The sequence below is a fragment of the Coregonus clupeaformis genome, chromosome 19, assembly GCF_020615455.1.
Source record: "Coregonus clupeaformis isolate EN_2021a chromosome 19, ASM2061545v1, whole genome shotgun sequence".
In the NCBI taxonomy this organism is placed as follows: Eukaryota; Metazoa; Chordata; class Actinopteri; order Salmoniformes; family Salmonidae; genus Coregonus; species Coregonus clupeaformis.
The window spans coordinates 43,156,959-43,178,694 of record NC_059210.1 but is presented as its reverse complement, the minus strand read 5'-3'; the positions used below and the strand labels follow the sequence as shown (position 1 = coordinate 43,178,694).

The window sequence follows — 21,736 nt, the reverse complement described above, 5'->3', positions numbered from 1 at the left end:
TTGTACCTGGTAGGTTCCTTTATAATTTGTGTGAGATTGAGGGCATCTAGTTTAGATTGTAGGACGGCCGGGGTGTTAATTCATATCCCAGTTTAGGTCACCAAGCAATACGAACTCTGAGGATAGATGGGGGGCAATCAATTCACATATGGTGTTCAGAGCACAGCTGGGGGCTGAGGGGGGGTCTGTAGCAAGTGGCAACAGTGAGAGACTTATTTCTGGAAAGGTGGATTTTTAGAAGTAGAAGCTCAAACTGTTTGGGCACAGACCTGGATAGTATGATAGAGCTCTGCAGGCTATCTCTACAGTAGATTGCAACTCCACCCCCTTTGGCAGTTCTGTCTAGACGGAAAATGTTGTAGTTGGGAATGGAAATTTAAATTAATCTCTCCTCCTTTGTTTCTCAAGCATCCACGTGGGTTTGTATCTTCCTGATATCCAATAAGGAGGGGACTTGCAGTCCATGGAGCGTCTCAAATAGAACCAAGTTCTATTTTATCATGTGGCTATGCAGACGCTCGTTCAAGCACACGAGCGGTGTGTATGAAATGATTGAATAATATATACTGTATGTGTACATTTATTTTGCAACGCTCGCGCACGCAACGTGGCCTGTGAGGTTTGCGTGTTGGAGTTGTGATAGGAGTGTGTGTGTTAGGGGTGTCTGAAAACAGATGTTCTGTACTAGTAGTGGCTGCGACAGCCTCACCTGCAATAGCCTACAGACTTTCTACTCTTGTGTTTTTTTGTAGGTCTCATTGTAATAACCCAGTCAGTATGCATTTGTATGTTGTATCTGTATATTTGTATATAATATTACTGATGGTTGGAACAGCACAATGTTGACAGTATTATGTAACTCCAGTAGGATTCCCACTACTGTGGACTGACTGTGGATGAAGCTCCATGAGTGTTGACTAGCCCATAGGAGTAGAATGGCTGGAACGGACATAGTCTCCAAAATTCATATAGTATGTTGAATCACACATTTGCTTTTATTATAGCATATAGCAGAATAGTATCAAATATTTATTGAACTTTCCCAATAATGCACCCATAATGGCAGCCAGTCCACCCAATATAGACCATTGTTTTGAACTGGAACTGGAATGTTCTTTCTACTCGTTCTATTTCCATGGAACAGCCACTGTATAGGAGTGTCCCTATACCTTGATGGCCATAGTAACAGACGTGTGTACAACAATGCAACAACAACGTTTCTATTTAACTGGTATTTTTGCATCAAACGTTAGCATCAGTGTGACAACACAAGGTAGTTAATTACAAGTGACTCTTCAAAGTCTTAACTGTCAATATTAAAGAAACATTGCAGATGCAATGCCACAATCATAAACTCAGTCACTGATGTTTAATTTAGCATTTAGAAACATTCTTTGAAATCATTCCACAAGCACGGTTTGTAGAAAATACTTTGCTGCGAACAAGTCTAGTTGTACACACATCTTCCCTGCATCCTTTAAACCAATGGGTAGTGCACTCTCCTATGTCAATGTGTCCTGTAGTCATGTGATGATGTTTTATTAACGGCTATGTGCCGTGTATCTGCAAGTCTTATGCTCCAGGTAGAGGCTGTGCTTATAGGCACAGATCTAGGATCAGTTTATAGTCCACCAATCCTAACCTTAACCAGTAGGGGTAAAGACGTCAAACAGACCTTAAAGCAGTGTCTGTGGTTAAAATCATCCTAGTCCCAGTGTTACTATAGCCTCCCCAGGTCTCATTGTTAATATAAGAGCAGGTGGGAGGGAAATAAGTTATTTTTTATGCATCTCAAATGGATTCCGATACAGGTCGCCTCGTCTTCTTTCCTTCATCCCACTTTTCTGTAGTGTGAAACACAGGAAGTGGAGTCCAGTAGAATGAGGCCACACCCCTCTCTGCTAACAGGATTTCCTGGGGTGTGATAACCGTTGTTACACCTCTGACGCAGTGCGCCTGTCAAACATTTCCCCCAAGGCTTAGCAATGGTGAAAGACAGACACAACGAGAGAGGGAGAGATAGAGTGTTTCTGTGATTGAGCAAACCTAAAGAAGTGTGTGTGTGTTGCAGCAGGCAGAGGAGCTGGATTATGTAAAAGCATCCCATGGCCCAGGAGGCAGAGCAGCATTGTTCAGCCCAGACACACACTAACATACACAGAGCTCAGAGATTGGGAGGCTTTGTTGTCCCGAGGCTTATGTATTCACTCCCCAGCCCTGCACCCACCAGATACTACACCCTCCCATCCCCTCCCCGCATTGCACATCGCTATGGCAAACCACTGCAACATCCGCTTTCACAATTCCTTTTGTTCTGATGGAGTGGGATGGGGGAGTCAAGGATGAAGAACAGAGGTGGGGGATGTTGATTCACACTCAAGTTGTCTCTAATGATGGGACTTGGTGGAAAACTCTCTCTCAACCATTCCTTCTCTCCACATTCCACCTCTCCATCTCACTTCCAGCCTTTGTCTCCCCATCTTTCTCCGTCACCCACAGCAGTCTCCCTTCACTCTCATCTTGTGAAACTTTGCTGGTGCACTTGTCTGAGCCAAGATAGCTTAAGACAGGCTCTGTATGGATCCTGAGCCCACTGCAACACATCATGCCAAGAAGAGTTCTGTGAGCCCACTCCAACAGGCCAAGCACACGGATACAGAACCGGACTCATATACAAGCCAAGGACATGGGGCTGTCACAACAGGAGCCTTGAGGAGATGGAAGAGGAATAGATGGAGAGAGAGGAGTTAGTGTTGCAGTCTGTTTGTGTGAGCTGTGTTCAACTCAAAGCAGTTTCATCCTGTAAAAATAGTACAGATAAGAGGAGGCATATAACTACTCCCTTTGAAAAAGACAACTGTACTACTTAACTTGACCAACAGGGAATGCAATGTGTACATATGGGAATAGGCTATGAAAGTGACTGGTCATTCACTAGCAATGCAGAACAGTACAACAGAACAGAGACGTTAACAGTCATTGTTTTACCATTATCAGTATCAATGCTAATGGTACGAAGTGTGTCCAAAGGGGTCTTTAATAATGTTAACAAATAATGTTTTCGCTTTCACAGCGTATTCTCAACTGGAATTAACCAGTGTTCCCCAGATGTTAAAGGAACAGGCCAGAACATTCTGGAGTCAAGGTAGAAGTTGCCATATCCTCAATTCTAACCGTAACCATTAGATGATAACGTATCAGTGGTTAGGGACAATTTCACCCTACTCCACACTCTGGAGTCAAGGTGAACCCTGACCTCTTTGGACAATCACAAAGCAATAGAGCTCATGATGCTGCAATAATGAAGACATCATAATAAACAATAACAAATGATACGCCTGTCTTGTCTGCTGTTTCTTGTGTGTGCAGGACTTCCATTAGAAGTGAAGCGACAGATTGAAAGTGTACACAAACACATTATAGTTTATTTCACTTTAAATAACAGAAAGGAGGTCAGAATCGTATCATCGTATGCATATTGCAACATCGCCACGCCTGGCTGAACTAGGAGAGGGTGCGGGACAATCCCTCTTCAGCATCACCATGGTAACCCAAAGCCTACACAGCCCCCCTAAAACAAACCAAACAGACAGATCAAATGTGTCACGGCTCACGGATAGTGCTGGTCAGACTGAGATGAGACTGTACTAGGGTGTGTGTGTGTGTGTAAGTCTGCCGGGTATCTAGGGCTCTGTGAGCACTTCTGTAGATCTCAAAGGATTGTACAGCAAAAAATCCCAACCAGCCTTTCAGAGGGCACGGTGGAACACTGTTTCTTTACTCATATCCAGATTATTAAGAAAGAGCTTAAGGGTTGGTGTGAAGTTGGTCTCAGACGGCAAAACACCTGAGTGAAAACAACATGGCCACCAAAGCAACCTGACAACAGAGTGACGAAAAAAACAACACAAAAACATCCCACATTTAGACTCTACACACGACCCATATACCACACCATACACACCCCTTAAATCACACCACCCATATACCACACCATACACACCCTCTTAAATCACACCACCCATATACCACACCATACACACCCTCTTAAATCACACCACCCATATACCACACCATACACACCCTCTTAAATCATGCCACCCATATGCCAACAATCCAGGGATGAGGTCAGAAGGGTGTAATGTCCTTTCACATGTGTTTGTGTCGGTGCGCATGCATTATGGGTGTGTGTTCTCTTAGGGTGTGTGTGTACTCTGCATGTGTGTATGTATCACAGGAGGCTGCTGATGGGAGGACAGCTCATAATAATGGCCGAAACGGAGCAAATGGAATGGCATCAAACACATGGAAACCATGTTGGATGTATTTGATGCCATTCTACTCATTCCACTCCAGCCTTTACCACGAGCCCCTCCTCGCCAATTAAGGTGCCACCAACCTCCTGTGGTATGTATGTTCTGGTTGTGTGTGTTAAGGGTTCAAACACTCAACAGGGGTGATCTGTTGAAAAAATCTCTCTGAGGGGTTGGTCTCTCTCTCCCTCTCGCTTTCCTCTTTCTTCACCCCCACACCAATCCGTTTGACTGTGAGGAGTTCAACTGGACATTTTCATACCTTTCTCTGTTTCCCTGTGGATGAAACAGACACATGCACATGTTAGTCCATGATCTAGCATTACCATGAGAGAAACAGATTCTGCACTCGCAAATGTACGCACACACACCTCACACACACATGTAGGTAATATAGTTTGATTTCTGCATAGTTTTTGATTCTTACTCTAGATGTGATGGCTTTGAGTTTGCGTATCAGGGATGTTTTTTTGGAGTAGACCACCTCGTCCTCCACCTCTCCCTCCATCACGGCACAGCTGTCCGCCCCCGGCAGTTCAGACTCCTTATTGGACGACATCACCAGCTTTGAGTACTTATACTCCAGCCTATCAGAGACAGGGGGAGGTGGGACTTAGAAAATTCAAACCTACAGTACTTGTTCTTCCAGAAGTTTGAATTAATTAATGAAGGAGTGAATGACTGAATCAGTTCCTACCTCTTGTTCTTCTTCCAGAAGTAGCAGGTGATGGAGAAGAGCAGTGCGGCGGTGAATGCTCCTATCGCCGCCCCCATCTTTACCAAGAAGTCCATGCTATTACACGGCCAGGTCTTGTTCTCCGGGAGGGACACCCCTCCAACACACAGCTTTGGTTCATTCCAGACATACAGCTTGTCCTGGGGAGAGAGCAGAAACACACACATGATAAAGCTGAATTTAATATAATATAATTAAGCAATAAGGCCTGAGGGGGTGTGGTATATGGCAAATATATCACGGCTAAGGGCTGTTCTTATGCACGACGCAATGTGGAGTGCCTGGATACAGCCATTAGCCATAGTATATTGGCCACATACTGTACCACAAACCCCTTAGGTGCCTTATTGCTATTATAAACTGGTTACCAACGTAATTAGAACAGTAAAAAAAAGTATCATACGCGTGGTATATTGCTTTCAGACAATCAGCATTCAGAGCTCAAACCACCCGGTTTATAACTGAACACATAGAATGGTAAGTATAACACACGCACACACCTGCAGTCCTCCCTTGCAGGCTGCCTCTATCTGGTGGTAGTCTGTGGGGGTACACTGAGGACACGCCCCCGAGCTTTCCCACAGGAAGTGGAAGATACAGCCGTCACACGTCCCTGCCGGACACTGACTACAACAGAGAAACATACCGTTACTGTTATGTATGTATCTACGCTTTACTTTATAAGGACAGTCTCAATGAGATTTAATCTGATCAAATCTGAATGCTAAATCCATGTTTGTCCTCAGCTTCCCTCATTCCCCCAGTCTGCAGCCTCATCACACAGAGTTAGATAACTAGCTGCCTGGGAGCAAAACCAAACTACTTCATACTAATTTAACAGTCACAAGAGGATTCAGAGTTTCTGTGAATTCAGCTTGCAGTTCGTTTCAAGCTTGGACTTCTTTCAAGTCGCTCCTTTTAGTAGAAATCTCCATTGAGGCTGCAGTTTCTGAGAAAGACAGAAAGAGGAAAAGAGAGAGAAAGAAAGAGAGGGGGGGTTAGAGGAGCGGGAAGGAGACAGACAGACAGTAAGTACCTGGGTACTGTGAGTTCTCCTTGTGTGCTCCTCTCCGAGTTACAGCGAAGTGTCACCACCACATTACGACCTGCTTCACATGACGAGGTTGCCTCCAGAGAACTAATCAATAGAAACACAACATATGGTGAAAAAACAGCAGGGTACTACTGTGTAAGAGCTACTAAAACTACCCCAAACTATTAGAGTATTGAGCCTCAATAACAGTATCCACAGAATAAGTTGTGTTTTAGAATGTAGAGAACATAAACCTACCGGTAGAAGAAGTTTACATCTCGGACTTTGTTGGTGGTCTGTGGGAACAGGTCTGGTCTTGCCTTCACTCCACCCAGAGTCAAGGCCACTGTTGCTCCTACACACATCCATCCATCAACAGGGTTGGGTAGGTTACTTTACAGTTACTAGTTACCTTTTGAAAATTGTAATGAGTAACTTTACGTAATCTGATTTCATTCAGTTACTTTTAGATTACTTTCCACTTATGAGGCATTAGATGAAGACCAAAAGGAATATTACCAACAGAACGACATCTATTGCAGGATAAATCATTGTTAGAGTTGACATAGCTGGCCATAAATTGATGCATTTTACTTTATGGGTTGGTTATGTAGGCTTCTTCTAACCCATTGCTTTCTACTACAGATAATAATATGATTAGGTTATATCTTTACATTCAAACCCAAAGTCAGATTTAGAGTAATTCCAATTAATTTGATCTTCAAGAATAGAACTTGGAATTATGGAAGTATATAGATTAGCCAAATTGTTTTACCTGAGGATAACACAAAAACTAAGGATTTATTAGCCTACTCGGTTGTTTATGATTTTGTTGTCATGGAGGACTGATTGGGCTCATTGCTGTGAGTTGAAAATAAATGCTGCTCTCATGTAATGGTATTCTTTGAGTACTACCAAAAAATGCTATTTAATGTGAAAAATGTACGCCATATGCTGCATTTGCTATAGGCCTATTGTTTACGTTTTTGTTGGTGACACTTTGATATCTCAATAATTTGCAGCTGTTTAAAGGGCGAATCTATAGTTGAAACAATAACAAAGCCACACCCCGCCTCTGTTTTGGTAAAAAGCTGAGGGATGGGCCTGGAAAAATGTAATCACTCTCAGATTAATAGACAGAGCTATGGATGCAAGGACTGACCATCCATGATATAACAATTATTGTTTTAACCATGTTTTTAGGCTACACAGTGTATGTATACATTTACAATGTTTACAAACATTGGAGAAAAACAAGCTTATATTTTGGGTTCATTAGGCATTTATAAATTATATTCTTCAAGAATCAAAGGATATATGTCATTAATTTATTCGTCCAAAAATGAATGCAGCAACTAAAGATAGCCCCTTTCAGACTGTCAAAAGTGCACCAGTTTGAGCATGTGTCAGTAAGGCCTTAGGCCTTTTCCATCAATAATTAGATTGAGCAATTAAAGCCCCACTCGTGGTCTTCTTAAATTAAACTCACTTTTGACAGTCTGGAGCACAATACCGTGGAGGACTTTAGAAGGGAACTCCATCCGCACTATGCAGCTGTTGCAAGAGCGCATTTTTCACCGGCTGTCCACTGGTTGCAAAAACAATGATTGATAGGTGTCACGGTTTCGGCCGAGGCTGCTCCTCCTCCTGGTTCGGGCAGGCTTCGGCGTTCGCCGTCCCCGGAGTACTAGCTGCCACCGCTCTATGTTTCTGTGTTTGATTGCTTTTGTCTGTCTGTCACACCTGTGTCTGTTTGGGAGTTGATTACGTGTCTTATAAGTTCCGTGTTGTGATCTAGGGTATTTGTGTGTTGTTATTCTGTTGCCACCGTGTCTATGATACGTGTTTGTTTTCCGTGTCATTTTTCCATGTTTAGTGTTTTACGCGTGTGCGTAATTTTTCCCTCGCCACTTCGTGTTTTCGAGGTCGGGGTTTGTTCTCTTGTTATTGAGACTATTAAAAGTCTTGTTGGACTTAACCTCTGTTTCCTGCGCTTGACTCCTCCACCACATCCACGACGGAATAGTGACAATAGGCAGCTTAAACTTCTTCAATTCAACCATTATTGGGTTAAAATACATATATACATTTGTGAACAGCCATCCACAACAACCAAAATCCATAAGGGGCAAATAGGTAAATGAGAGAGCAGCAGTGTGATCCACATCAATGCGCTATGTAGATATCAATAATAAGTGATATCCGTGTCGCCCGTAGGCTACACCACTGCTGTCATCCTTACCTTCAAGCGTTTATTCAAGTTGGATAATCTTTGGATGCCTACAGCAGTCGCACCATTGGAAGATATAGCTTGGAATGTACCCTACAAAAGCCTATTCCTGCTCTTTCCCCGCAATCCATCAAACGCATTTGCTGTGTCATCAGTGGTCTCTGACTTGTGGTCAGACTTGCTCAGACGGAACAAAGTTTTTGCGCCTTTTTTCAATGCTGATTTGAATGTCATTGCGAAAACAGAAAGGTGTCCCCAAAAAATCTCTCGTAAACATCCTTTCTGAATTTAAAAGTAATCCTAGAAGTAATCATCTAGTTTTTCAAAAGTATCTGTAATCTGATTACAATATTTTTGCTGGTAATGTAACGGATTACAGTTTTCATGTAATCCGTTACTCCTCAACCCTGTCCATCAATCAATCAACACCTATTATACACCAGCGCCAAAGATCGGCATCAGGTCACAAGGAAAGTGTGTTTGGTTGTGTGTGTACTCACCCAGGAACGTGTCTGCTAAACTGATGGACTGGGAGGATAGTGCTGTGCGGAAGCCCCGCCCACTGGAGGGGATGATGGTTGATTGACAGATGAAACTCTCCACCGCATTGGCTGATTCACCTGTCTCTCTCTGAGAGTCGGCGCTGGATAGGTCAGTCACATTGTCTGTACACACAGCCCTCATATCCTGAGAATTGAGGCTCAATTCAGGATCACAATGTAATTGTAAGTTGAAAATATAGTTCATCAATGTGTGTCTGTGTGTGTGTGTGTGTGTGTGTGTGTGTGCTTGTGTGCGTGTGTACCTCTCCTCCACAGATGCTGATGTTGAAGAGGTGGTAGTACTTAGTTCCTTTGGAGGTAAAATGGGGTCCGTTCATCAGTGTTCCAACAGAGCCCAGAGAACTGTAGTCAAAACTCAGAGACACTTTGTTCTCAGAGTAGGAGAACACACAGTCACTGTAGCACCTGCTGTGCTCCTAAAAAAACACAAACATTATTCACTTGTGCACTATGCATCTGGGGGAAGAAACATTGGACACACACTTTTATTCACCAAGCTCTACCCACACACACACACACACACACACACACACACACACACACACACACACCTTGTTACTCTTGCTGGATGGTCCACACTTTTTGCAGGCCTCTGGGCTCTGGGTGCTGTGTGAGGTGAGGTGTGTGTTGGGGGGGCACTCTGTGCACTGGCTGGTGTGTGTGTGTATGTAGTGTCCTGGAGGGCAGGGGACACACAGTGAGCCGGAGGGTTGGGAGAGGAGGGCACAGGCCTGACACTCTGACGACGCACCGTCTACTGCGTTACTCACTGAGATGGAGTAGATACGCACCATGTCGTTCACATTCTGACGCACCTGGAGGAGAGAGAAAGAGAGAGGCAAGTAGTAAGAGGGAGAAAGTGCTCTATTAGTATACGATTGTGTCTGTATTACTGCATTGTGTCTGTGTTACTGCATTGTGTCTGTGTTACTGCATTGTGTCTGTGTTACTGCATTGTGTCTGTCTTACTGCATTGTGTCTGTATTACTGCATTGTGTCTGTATTACTGCATTGTGTCTGTGTTACTGCATTGTGTCTGTGTTACTGCATTGTGTCTGTGTTACTGCATTGTGTCTGTGTTACTGCATTGTGTCTGTATTACTGCATTGTGTCTGTATTACTGCATTGTGTCTGTATTACTGCATTGTGTCTGTATTACTGCATTGTGTCTGTATTACTGTATTGTGTCTGTATTACTGTATTGTGTCTGTATTACTGCATTGTGTCTGTGTTACTGCATTGTGTCTGTTTTACTGCATTGTGTCTGTATTACTGTATTGTGTCTGTATTACTGCATTGTGTCTGTATTACTGTATTGTGTCTGTATTACTGCATTGTTTCTGTATTACTGTATTGTGTCTGTGTTACTGCATTGTGTCTGTATTACTGCATTGTGTCTGTATTACTGTATTGTGTCTGTATTACTGCATTGTGTCTGTGTTACTGCATTGTGTCTGTATTACTGCATTGTGTCTGTATTACTGTATTGTGTCTGTATTACTGCATTGTGTCTGTGTGCATGTGTGTACTTACTTCAGAGGCTTGGTTGGTCCTCTGGAAGGCCCATGTGTATGATACAGAAGCGTTCTTGGTCATGATGTATGTGTACGACTGTTTGACCTTACTGCCCTCCCACGACTCCACCACCGTCGTACTCTTCCTGTTTATATCCTACACACAGTGATGTCATTTTTTTTAATATGTAAAAAAGTAGTTTACACATGTCCAACTATTTTCCAGGTGCCAATTACAAAAGTAATATTAAAGGAATAGAAATACCCACACACTTGTGTATATGCTACTGTATAGTTTGCAGTGAGTGTGGGTTTTTCTTTATCTTCTGCTGTTCTCACCATCATAAAGTACAGCTCACAGTCAGATGAACACACCATCTCAAACTCAAAGATGATACGGCCAAACTCTGTCCCTGCACCACCTGTTACTGACATAGGAGGCCTGAGGATGGACACACACACATTAAGAGAGAGCTAGGAGAGGGGAAGAGAGACAGAGCGAGAGAAACTGACAGACAGATTGAGGTTATTGGACTCACTTGAAGCCAGGTACGTGCAGGTTGAGGATGAGGTAGTCATTATCAGAGCCCCCTGCTCCACTGCGGATATGATCCCCCGCTACCTCCCAACCTGAAGGAGAGACATACGTATCAGAAAAGACGCACACACACAACAGGGTCTTCCCTGACTATTTAACTCAAATGTGGCCTGTGGCCCACCTATACATTTAGCTGAAGTGTCTAAGGCAGGGGTATCCAACCCTCCTTCTGGAGAGCTACCCTCTCTTTGTTCTTATCCTGCTGTAAAAGCCTGCCTACCCAGCAGCTTTCCAGGAGGAGGGTAGTTTATCTTACCCCATGGCCTAAGAGGAACTTGTCAACAACAGTAAAGAGCAACAGTGCCCTCTAGACCTCAGAGAGAGCACCTGCACCAACCCACCGTTCATGCCGTCACACTTGGAGTTTCCCACGTTGAAGCAGGACGTTTTCATGTTGGCTGGTACAATGTTCCACCACTTAAACTGATAACCTACAGCAGGCTCAGTACCTGCCGGACACGACTCACACGCTGGGAGAGAGAGACAATGGGGAGAGGAAGAGAGATCAACATTTTGGAAATCAAACATAAATAAAAACCAGCACCCATTGGGCAAAGCAGAACAAGGACAAGAGAGATAGAGAAGGACAAGGGAGAAAGGGGTATTTTGTCACCTTTGACCCCATCAGAGAATGTCCCAGGGGCGCAAGGAGAGCAGGTGGCTGTGTTGTTGTTATAGAAACCGGGGTTGCAGGGGGGGCATGTCTCACGGTCACCTGAAGGGGGCAGTGTTTCAGCCCCAGCCACACCCACCAGACAGATCTGAGGCTCCACCCACCTGTAGATCACCTGTGTCTGAAACCACACACACAGAGACAACATGGAGGATGAGGAAACTGTAACCATACAGAGCGCATGGAGGACACAGACATTGAATTATAGGGATACAGGTGCTAGAATGGCTAACCCCTGCAGGGTACTGGTGTAGATCAAAAAGTATTGGTTAGGTGTAGAGTAAGCAATCTAGCGATAATGGATGTGGTATTGGGAGGGTGAGTTGGTCTTCTCACCTTGCCCTCAAGGTCACAGGGGGTGTGGATCTGAAAGTAATCCTTCTTGGAGCATGGTGGTCTAGCTTTGCATACACCTGACCCTGTCGCTGGAAGAGAGAATGAAAGAGAGGGGGAGAGAATGTGTGTGAAAGAGGGAGAATATGTTTAAAACAGTTCACACTGTGTGTATGGGTGTGTGTACCTAGACTTGTCTGCATGCTTATATGCGTGTGTACCTACGGGCATAGTGTGTGGTGGTGTTGCAGGGGGTACAGGAGCTGGCGCCGTGGCCAGAGTGGGTGTCTCTGGGGCAGGGATGACATGAGGAGGAGCCTGGGGTTTGACTGAACGTCCCTGGTTTACAAGGGAAACACTCTGACGCATATGCCACTCCTAGAGATAGAGATAAAATAACACATAAGTAAAGAGGGAAACTGGCATGAACAACTACAATAAAGACACACACACACACACATGTCCTACCCTCTATGTGGACATTCTTCAGCAGAACAGGTTTCATTACTTTAGCTCCCAGGACCCCTGCTGTCTTCCAGTACAAGATGTTAGTGCCAGACTTCAGATTCACCTTGAACACACACACACACACAGCTGATCAACTTATGTTTTTCACAGTAGAGACCTGTATGGAATGCCCATGGAATGAATAACCATCTATGCACTAAGAGCATCCCAATACTGGACACTAGATGGTGCTGTACCCTCACAGAGGATGCCTAACCTGTCAAACCACTCTTTACATTTCACATTTTAGTCATTTAGCAGATGCTCTTATCCAGAGCGACTTACAGTTAGTGAGTGCATACATTTTCCCCATACTGGCCCCCCGTGGGAAACGAACCCACAACCCTGGCGTTGCAAGCGCCATGCTCTACCAACTGAGCTACAGGGGACAGTATGTGTCTCTTACAGTGTGTGTGGCCCACTCCCCGTGACTGGTGAGCTTGAGCCACTTCTTATCAGCAGTCTGGTCCATCTCCTGACACTGGTCATTCTGAATCTGCCAACCAATCAGAACATCAACCAATCAATCAATTTGTGAATATCAGTATATTTAGTGTTCTGGAAGGTATTGCAGAGGAGAATAGCAGATATCATAGAAATTAGTGAATGAAGTAGAAGACTCACAAAGAAGTCGAAGAACAGCTTGTGGTCGGTGTACTGGTAGTCAAAGGAGACTGATCCCTGTTTCTTCAGATGGACAGCATAGATCAGAGAGACAGTACACTCATCTCTGTTAGACTCCAGGTAACTACTCTGGGGGAACCAGGACGAACTGGGCACACACACACACAGCAGAGATTAATGAGATGTATGTGAGAACTGCGATGCCACAATGATTTAAAATCAGAACAGGCGTAAGCCCTCCCCTTCACACACCTGTTGCATGTGAGGCTGTCGTTTCCATGGGGACCATTGTCGAGGTAAGTTGCTAGGGAGCTGAACCCGGTAGGGATGGTTTCCCAGTCATCGAAGCGAATGCCGCTGCCCAGAGAGTAGGTACCTGCTGCACACTGAGTACACTCCTGAGAAGACATCTCCAGAAACTCCCCCGCCTCACAGGAAAACGCTGGGGGGGAGCGAGAAGGGGGTGGGAGAGAGAGAGAAGAAAGGAAACATTACTGGGTGTACAACTAGGCTGGCTCATTTAATAAGGCTAGAGGGAGTTGACTACATTTCTTACATCTGTCCATTCCTCTTACTTCCAGGAGGGGGGTTACAAGTGGACACTTCAGGGAGAAGAAAAGAGAATTATACCACTGTTTGGAAATGTCAGATTTATTTCAGAGTATTGCCATACATATCTGTTTTACTGTTTCTAAATGAAAGCACTTTCTGTATCTGTCACGACTTCCACCGAGGCTGCCCTCCCTCCTGGTTCGGGCAGGCTTCGGCGTTCGTCGTCACCGGAGTACTAGCTACTGCCGATCCCATTCTCATCACTCCACTTGTCATGTCTTGTCAATCACACACACCTGGTGCTCATTCCCCAAATTAGTATGTGTAGAAGTGTTCCCTCTGTTCCCCTTGTCTTTGTGAGTGATTGTTTTGTTGTGAGAGCGTGTAGCTCGGTTAAGCTACATTTCACTGTGTTATTTGCCAAGGTGGATGTTTTCCCTTGTACAGTTTCGTTTGACGCTTGGGGCGTTTGATTTATGCAAATGGATTAAACTCTGGACAACGGTATTTTACCTCCTGCGCCTGACTCCTTCTTTCACACGTCGTCACAGTATCTAGTCCCCCCACTTGAAGAAGTCATAAGTATTTGGACATGAAGTACTTCAGTTACTATTCAGATACTATTGGGCAAAACATAACCCAAAACACAATCAAAACGAACTTCAAATGCATCCAACGAGTTTGTAGAGTCACAAGCTTGATGTAGTCAGTGTGCAAGGAATATGCACGGTTTGACTATAAGGCACAGGGGGTACTGAGGTATGTACCCTGACCTTGGTGAACATGGTGGTTAGTCACCTTCAACATGCAAAATCATATGCACACATTTTTATTATTGATTTTAGTTCAGCTTTTAATGCAATGCAAATACACACACCACTCAAACGGCTACTGGACCTGACTGTCAACGGAGGCCTCGCAGGTTGGATCAAGGACTTTTTTTGCCCACCCACAGAGGGTTCTCATGAATGGGGCCCTCTGAAGAACTGACCCTGAACATAGCCCCCCCCCCAGGGGTGTGTCCTTTCACCATAGTTGTTTTCTATCTACACTAACGAGATGAAGATCCAAGGAAACAATGAGAGCCTTTTCAAGTACACGGATGACATAGCTATTTTTTAAAGATGCTACGTCAGATGGTGACAGCTATTTTAAAACAGATCAACAACCTTCAAGAATGGTACTGGTCAAGTGCCCTCTACATCAATGTGGACAGGACAAAGGAGCTGATCATCAATGGCAACAACCTGCCAATGTCCCAACCACTCTCTCTGAACGACCAGCCAGTGGAGGTGGTTGAGTGTTTTAAATACCTAGGGCCACAAATTGATGACAAGCTGAGCTTTAAAGAGAACGCAGACTGTATTCATTTTCAAGCAAGCCAGCACCTCTTTTTGATCAGGAAATTGAAGGGGTTCGGGGTCAGCCAGGATGTTTTGGAGAGGTTGTACAGCAGTCTGGTGGAGAGCATCCTCACATTCAATATGGTGTAGAGCATCCTCACATTCAATTCTAGTCCTATGTTCAGTCCCTGGACAATAAAGTAGACAGGCTCAGGATGAGGATCTCCTTCCAGAGAGACATCAGAGACTGTAACATACTCTGTTTCACGGAATCATGGCTCTCTCCGTATATACTGTCCCCGTCCATACAGACAGCTGGGTTCTCAGTACATCGCACAGACAGGAATAAAGAACTCTCCGGGAAGAAGAAAGGCGGAGGTGTATGTTTCATGATTAACTACTCATGCAGACCGTATTAGCTCCCAAGATAATTATCTTCGGTTATAGTCACAGCCATGTATACTCTCCCTTCCGGGATGGCTACAAGGCCCTCCCCCGCCCTCCCTTTGGCAAATCAGATCAGGACTCCATTCTGCTCCTCCCTTCCTATAGGCAGAAACTCAAACAGGAAGTACAAGTGCAAAGGTCTATTCAACGTTGGTCTGACCAATCGGAATCCATGCTTCAAGAATGTTTTGATCATGCGGACTGGGATATGTTCTGGGTTGCCTCTGAGAATTACATTGATGCATACACTGACACGGTGACTGAGTTAATCAGGAAGTGTATAGGGGATGTTGTTCCCACAGTGACTATTAAAACCTACCAAAAACAAAAACCGTGGATAGATGGCAGCATTCCCGCAAAACTGAAAGCATGAAGCACCGCATTGAACCACGGCAAGGTGACTGGGAATATGGTTGAATACAAACAGTGCAGTTATGCCCTCCAATCAAACAGGCAAAATGTCAGTACAGAGACAAAGTGGAGTCACAATTCAACGGCTCAGACACGAGACGTGTGTTGCAGGGACTCCACACAATCACGTATCACAAAGGGAAAACCAGTCACGTCGTGGACACCGACGTCTTGCTCCCGGACAAGCTAAACACCTTCTTCGCCCGCTTTGAGGAGAACACAGTGCCACCGACACAGGCCGCTCCTGAGGACTGTGGGCTCTTGTTCTCCGTGGCCGACGTGAATAAGACATTTAAGCATGTTAACCCTAGCAAGGCTGCCGGCCCAGATGGCATCCCTAGCTGCGTCCTCAGAGCATGTGCAGACCAGCTGGCTGGAGTGTTTACCTCCACCTTACCTGACACACTAGACCCACTTCAATTTGCATACCGCCCCAACAGATCCACAGACGATGCAATCGCCAGCGCACTGCACACTGCCCTATCCCATCTGGACGACTGGGTCCTGGACTTCCTGCCCTGTGCAACATACACACATACATACATACCGTGCATTCGGAAAGTATTCAGACCCATTCCCTTTTCCCACATTTTGTTACGTTACAGCCTTATTCTAAAATGGATTACATTAAAACAATTCCTCATCAATCTACACACAATACCCCATAATGACAAAGTGACAGGTTTTTAGAAATTTGTGCTAATTTATTACAACACAAAACAGAAATACCTTATTTACATAAGTATTCCTACCCTTTGCTATGAGACTCGAAATGGAGCTCAGGTGCATCCTGTTTCCATTGATCATCCTTGAGATGTTTCTACAACTTGATTGGAGTCCACCTGTGGTAAATTCAATTGATTGGACATGATTTGGAAAGGCACACACCTGTCTATATAAGGTCCCACAGGTGAAAAAAACCAAGCCAAGAGGTCGAAGGAATTGTCCGTAAAGCTAAGAGACAGGCTTGTGTCGAGAGTTTGGAACCACCAAGAATCTTCCTAGAGCTGGCCACCCGGCCAAACTGAGCAATCAGGGGAGAAGGGCCTTGGTCAGGGAGGTGACCAAGAACCTGATGGTCACTCTGTCAGAGCTTCAGAGTTCCTCTGTGGAGATGGGAGAACCTTCCAGAAGGACAACCATCTCTGCAGCACTCCACCAATCAGGCCTTTATGGTAGAGTGGCCAGACGGAAGCAACTCCTCAGTAAAAGGCACATGACAACCCGCTTGGAGTTTGCCAAAAGGCACCTAAAGGACTCTCAGATAATGAGAAACTAGATTCTCTGGTCTGATGAAACCAAGATTGAACTCTTTGGCCATGCGTCACGTCTGGAGGAAACCTGGCACCATTCCTATGGTGAAGCATGGTGGTGGCAGCATCATGCTGTGGGGATGTTTTTCAGCGGCAGGGACTGGAAGACTAGTCAGGACGAGGGAAAGATTAACAGAGCAAAGTACAGAGAGATCCATTATGAAAACCTAGTCCAGAGCGCTCAAGACCTCAGACTGGGGCGAAGGTTCACCTTCCAACAGAACAATGACCCTAAGCACACAACCAAGACAACACAAGAGTGGCTTTGGGACAAGAGTCTGAATGTTCTTGAGCCAGAGCCCGGAATTGAACCTGATCGAACATCTCTGGAGAGACCTGAAAATATCTGTGCAGCGACGCTCCCCATCCAACCTGACAGAGCTTGAGAGGATCTGCAGAGAAGATTGGGAGAAACTCCCCAAATACAGGTGTGCCAAGCTTGTAGCGTCTTACCCAAGAAGACACATGGCTGTAATCACTGCCAAAGGTGCTTCAACAAAGTCCTGACTTATGTAAATGTCATTTTTCAGTTTTTTTTCTTTTTTATAAATGTGCAAAAAATTCTAAAAACCTTTTTTTGCTTTGTCATTATGGGGTATTGTGTGTAGATAGATGAGGGGAAAAAACGACTTCATCAATTTCATCTGTAACGTAACAAGATGTGAAAAAAGTCAAGGGGTCTGACTACTTTCCGAATGCACAGTCGTGGTCAAAAGTTTTGAGAATGAGACAAATATGAATTTTCACAAAGTCTGCTGCCTCAGTTTTTATGATGGCAATTTGCATATACTCTAGAATGTTATGAAGAGTGATCAGATAAATTGCAATTAATTGCAAAGTCCCTCTTTGCCATGAAAATTAACTTAATCCCAAAAAAACATATCCACTGCATTTCAGCCCTGCCACAAAAGGACCAGCTGACATCATGTCAGTGATTCTCTCGTTAACACAGGTGAGAGTGTTGACGAGGACAAGGCTGGAGAGCACTCTGTCACGCTGATTGAGTTAGAATAACAGACTGGAAGCTTTAAAAGGAGGGTGGTGCTTGAAATCATTGTTCTTCCTCTGTTAACCATGGTTACCTGCAAGGAAACACGTGCCGTCATCATTGCTTTGCACAAAAAGGGCTTCACAGGCAAGGATATTGCTGCTAGTAAGATTGCACCTAAATCAACCATTTATCGGATCATCAAGAACTTCAAGGAGAGAGGTTCAATTGTTGTGAAGAAGGCTTCAGTGCGCCCAAGAAAGTCCAGCAAGTGCCAGGACCGTCTCCTAAAGTTGATTCAGCTGCGGGATCGGGGCACCACCAGTGCACAGCTTACTCAGGAATGGCAGCAGGCAGGTATGAGTGCATCTGCACGCACAGTGAGGCGAAGACTTTTGGAGGATGGCCTGGTGTCAAGAAGGGCAGCGAGGATGCCACTTCTCTCCAGGAAAAACATCAGGGACAGACTGATATTCTACAAAAGGTACAGGGATTGGACTGCTGAGGACTGGGGTAAAGTCATTTTCTCTGAAGAATCCCCTTTCCGATTGTTTGGGGCATCTGGAAAAAAGCTTGTCCGGAGAAGACAAGGTGAGCGCTACCATCAGTCCTGTGTCATGCCAACTGTAAAGCATCCTGAGACCATTCATGTGTGGGGTTGCTTCTCAGCCAAGGGAGTGGGCTCACTCACAATTTTGCCTAAGAACACAGCCATGAAAAAATAATGGTACCAACACATCCTCAGAGAGCAACTTCTCCCAACCATCCAAGAACCGTTTGGTGACAAACAATGCCTTTTCCAGCATGATGGAGCACGTTGCCATAAGGCAAAAGTGATAACTAAGTGGCTCGGGGAACAAAACATCAACATTTTGGGTCCATGGCCAGGAAACTCCCCAGACCTTAATCCCATTGAGAACTTGTGGTCAATCCTCAAGAGGCAGTTGGACAAACAAAAACCCACAAATTCTGACAAACTCCAAGCATTGATTATGCAAGAATGGGCTGCCATCAGTCAGGATGTGGCCCAGAAGTTAATTGACAGCATGCCAGGGCGGATTGTAGAGGTCTTGAAAAAGAAGGGTCAACACTGCAAATATAGACTCTTTGCATAAACGTAATGTAATTGTCAATAGAAGCCTTTGACACTTGTGGAATGCTTGTAATTATACTTCAGTATACCATAGTAACATCTGACAAAAATATCTAAAAACACTGAAGCAGCAAACTTTGTGAAGACCAATGCTTGTGTCATTCTCAAAACTTTTGACCACGACTGTACATACAGTGGGGAAAAAAAGTATTTAGTCAGCCACCAATTGTGCAAGTTCTCCCACTTAAAAAGATGAGAGAGGCCTGTAATTTTCATCATAGGTACACGTCAACTATGACAGACAAATTAAGAAAAAAAAATCCAGAAAATCACACTGTAGGATTTTTAATGAATTTATTTGCAAATTATGGTGGAAAATAAGTATTTGGTCACCTACAAACAAGCAAGATTTCTGGCTCTCACAGACCTGTAACTTCTTCTTTAAGAGGCTCCTCTGTCCTCCACTCGTTACCTGTATTAATAGCACCTGTTTGAACTTGTTATCAGTATAAAAGACACCTGTCCACAACCTCAAACAGTCACACTCCAAACTCCACTATGGCCAAGACCAAAGAGCTGTCAAAGGACACCAAAAACTAAATTGTAGACCTGCACCAGGCTGGGAAGACTGAATCTGCAATAGGTGAGCAGCTTGGTTTGAAGAAATCAACTGTGGCAGCAATTATTAGGAAATGGAAGACATACAAGTCCACTGATAATCTCCCTCGATCTGGGGCTCCACGCAAGATCTCACCCCGTGGGGTCAAAATTATCACAAGAACGGTGAGCAAAAATCCCAGAACCACACAGGGGGACCTAGTGAATGACCTGCAGAGAGCTGGGACCAAAGTAACAAAGCCTACCATCAGTAACACACTACGCCGCCAGGGACTCAAATCCAGCAGTTCCAGACGTGTCCCCTGCTTAAGCCAGTACATGTCCAGGCCCGTCTGAAGTTTGCTAGAGTGCATTTGGATGATCCAGAAGAGGATTGGGAGAATGTCATATGGTCAGATGAAACCAAAATATAACTTTTTTGGTAAAAACTCAACTCGTCGTGTTTGGAGGACAAAGAATGCTGAGTTGCATCCAAAGAACACCATACCTACTGTGAAGCATGGGGGTGGAAACATCATGCTTTGGGGCTGTTTTTCTGCAAAGGGACCAGGACGACTGATCCGTGTAAAGGAAAGAATGAATGGGGCCATGTATCGTGAGATTTTGAGTGAAAACCTCCTTCCATCAGCAAGGGCATTGAAGATGAAACGTGGCTGGGTCTTTCAGCATGACAATGATCCCAAACACACTGCCCGGGCAACGAAGGAGTGGCTTCGTAAGAAGCATTTCAAGGTCCTGGAGTGGCCTAGCCAGTCTCCAGATCTCAACCCCATAGAAAATATTTGAGGGAGTTGAAAGTCCGTGTTGCCCAGCGACAGCCCCAAAACATCACTGCTCTAGAGGAGATCTGCATGGAGGAATGGGCCAAAATACCAGCAACAGTGTGTGAAAACCTTGTGAAGACTTACAGAAATCGTTTGACCTGTGTCATTGCCAACAAAGGGTATATAACAAAGTATTGAGAAGCTTTTGTTATTGACTAATTACTTATTTTCCACCATAATTTGCAAATAAATTCATTAAAAATCCTACAATGTGATTTTCTGTATTTTTTTTTCTAATTTTGTCTGTCATAGTTGACGTGTACCTATGATGAAAATTACAGGCCTCTCTCATCTTTTTAAGTGGGAGAACTTGCACAATTGGTGGCTGACTAAATACTTTTTTTCCCCACTGTACATACATACATACACACATACATATATACTCCGGACTCTCACATTGCTCATCCTAATATTTATATACAGCACTAGTCAAAAGTTTCAACACACCTACTCATTCAAGGGTTTTTCTTTATTTTTACTATTTTCTACATTGTAGAATAATAGTGAAGATATCAAAACTATGAAATAACACATATGGAATCATGTAGAAAATGATGACACTGTCTGTGATTTATTTAGAATTCAAGGCACACTTAACCAGCATGGCTACCACAGCATTCTGCAGCGATACGCCATCCCATCTGGTTTGGGCTTAGTGGGACTTTCATTTGTTTTTCAACAGGACAATGACCCAACAGACCTCCAGTCTGTGAAAGGGCTATTTTACCAAGAAGGAGAGTGATGGAGTGCTGCATCAGATGACCTGGCCTCCACAATCCCCGACCTCAACCCAATTGAGATAGTTTGGGATGAGTCGGACGGCAGAGTGAAGGAAAAGCAGCCAACAAGTGTTCAGCATATGTGGGAACTCCTTCAAGACTGTTGGAAAAGCATTCCAGGTGAAGCCGGTTGAGAGAATGCCAAGAGTGTGCAAAGCTGTCATCAAGGCAAAGGGTGGCTATTTGAAGAATCGCAAATATAAAATATATTTTGATTTGTTTAACACTTTTTTGGATACTATAT

The 21,736-nt window shown here is 44.4% G+C and overlaps 1 protein-coding gene across 3 annotated transcripts in view; it reads right to left on the bottom strand.

Moving 5' to 3' along the window:
- Window positions 1-299: 299 nt before the first annotated feature.
- Window positions 300-21,736, bottom strand: part of LOC121531946 (endosome/lysosome-associated apoptosis and autophagy regulator family member 2-like) — a 35,412-nt gene continuing 13,975 nt past the window's right edge. The window contains exons 3-23 of one of the 3 annotated variants that reach the window (XR_005994221.2): window positions 13,377-13,566; window positions 13,125-13,272; window positions 12,907-12,996; window positions 12,462-12,564; window positions 12,219-12,371; window positions 11,997-12,085; window positions 11,601-11,781; window positions 11,329-11,457; window positions 10,929-11,019; window positions 10,663-10,831; window positions 10,409-10,546; window positions 9,427-9,690; window positions 9,118-9,291; window positions 8,813-8,999; window positions 6,341-6,437; window positions 6,086-6,187; window positions 5,550-5,676; window positions 5,011-5,189; window positions 4,741-4,900; window positions 4,453-4,589; window positions 300-2,708 (exon numbers count right to left, since the gene is read on the bottom strand). Coding sequence is in view for 2 of the 3 variants with exons in the window: in XM_041837533.2 (XP_041693467.2) it covers window positions 4,521-4,589; window positions 4,741-4,900; window positions 5,011-5,189; window positions 5,550-5,676; window positions 6,086-6,187; window positions 6,341-6,437; window positions 8,813-8,999; window positions 9,118-9,291; window positions 9,427-9,690; window positions 10,409-10,546; window positions 10,663-10,831; window positions 10,929-11,019; window positions 11,329-11,457; window positions 11,601-11,781; window positions 11,997-12,085; window positions 12,219-12,371; window positions 12,462-12,564; window positions 12,907-12,996; window positions 13,125-13,272; window positions 13,377-13,566 (2,840 nt within the window). In the remaining variant the exon portion in view is untranslated. Of the gene's footprint in view, window positions 2,709-4,264; window positions 4,590-4,740; window positions 4,901-5,010; window positions 5,190-5,549; window positions 5,677-6,085; window positions 6,188-6,340; window positions 6,438-8,812; window positions 9,000-9,117; window positions 9,292-9,426; window positions 9,691-10,408; window positions 10,547-10,662; window positions 10,832-10,928; window positions 11,020-11,328; window positions 11,458-11,600; window positions 11,782-11,996; window positions 12,086-12,218; window positions 12,372-12,461; window positions 12,565-12,906; window positions 12,997-13,124; window positions 13,273-13,376; window positions 13,567-21,736 lie in introns of those variants that run through there. The other 2 variants (XM_041837533.2, XM_041837534.2) reach the window with 2 other exon arrangements.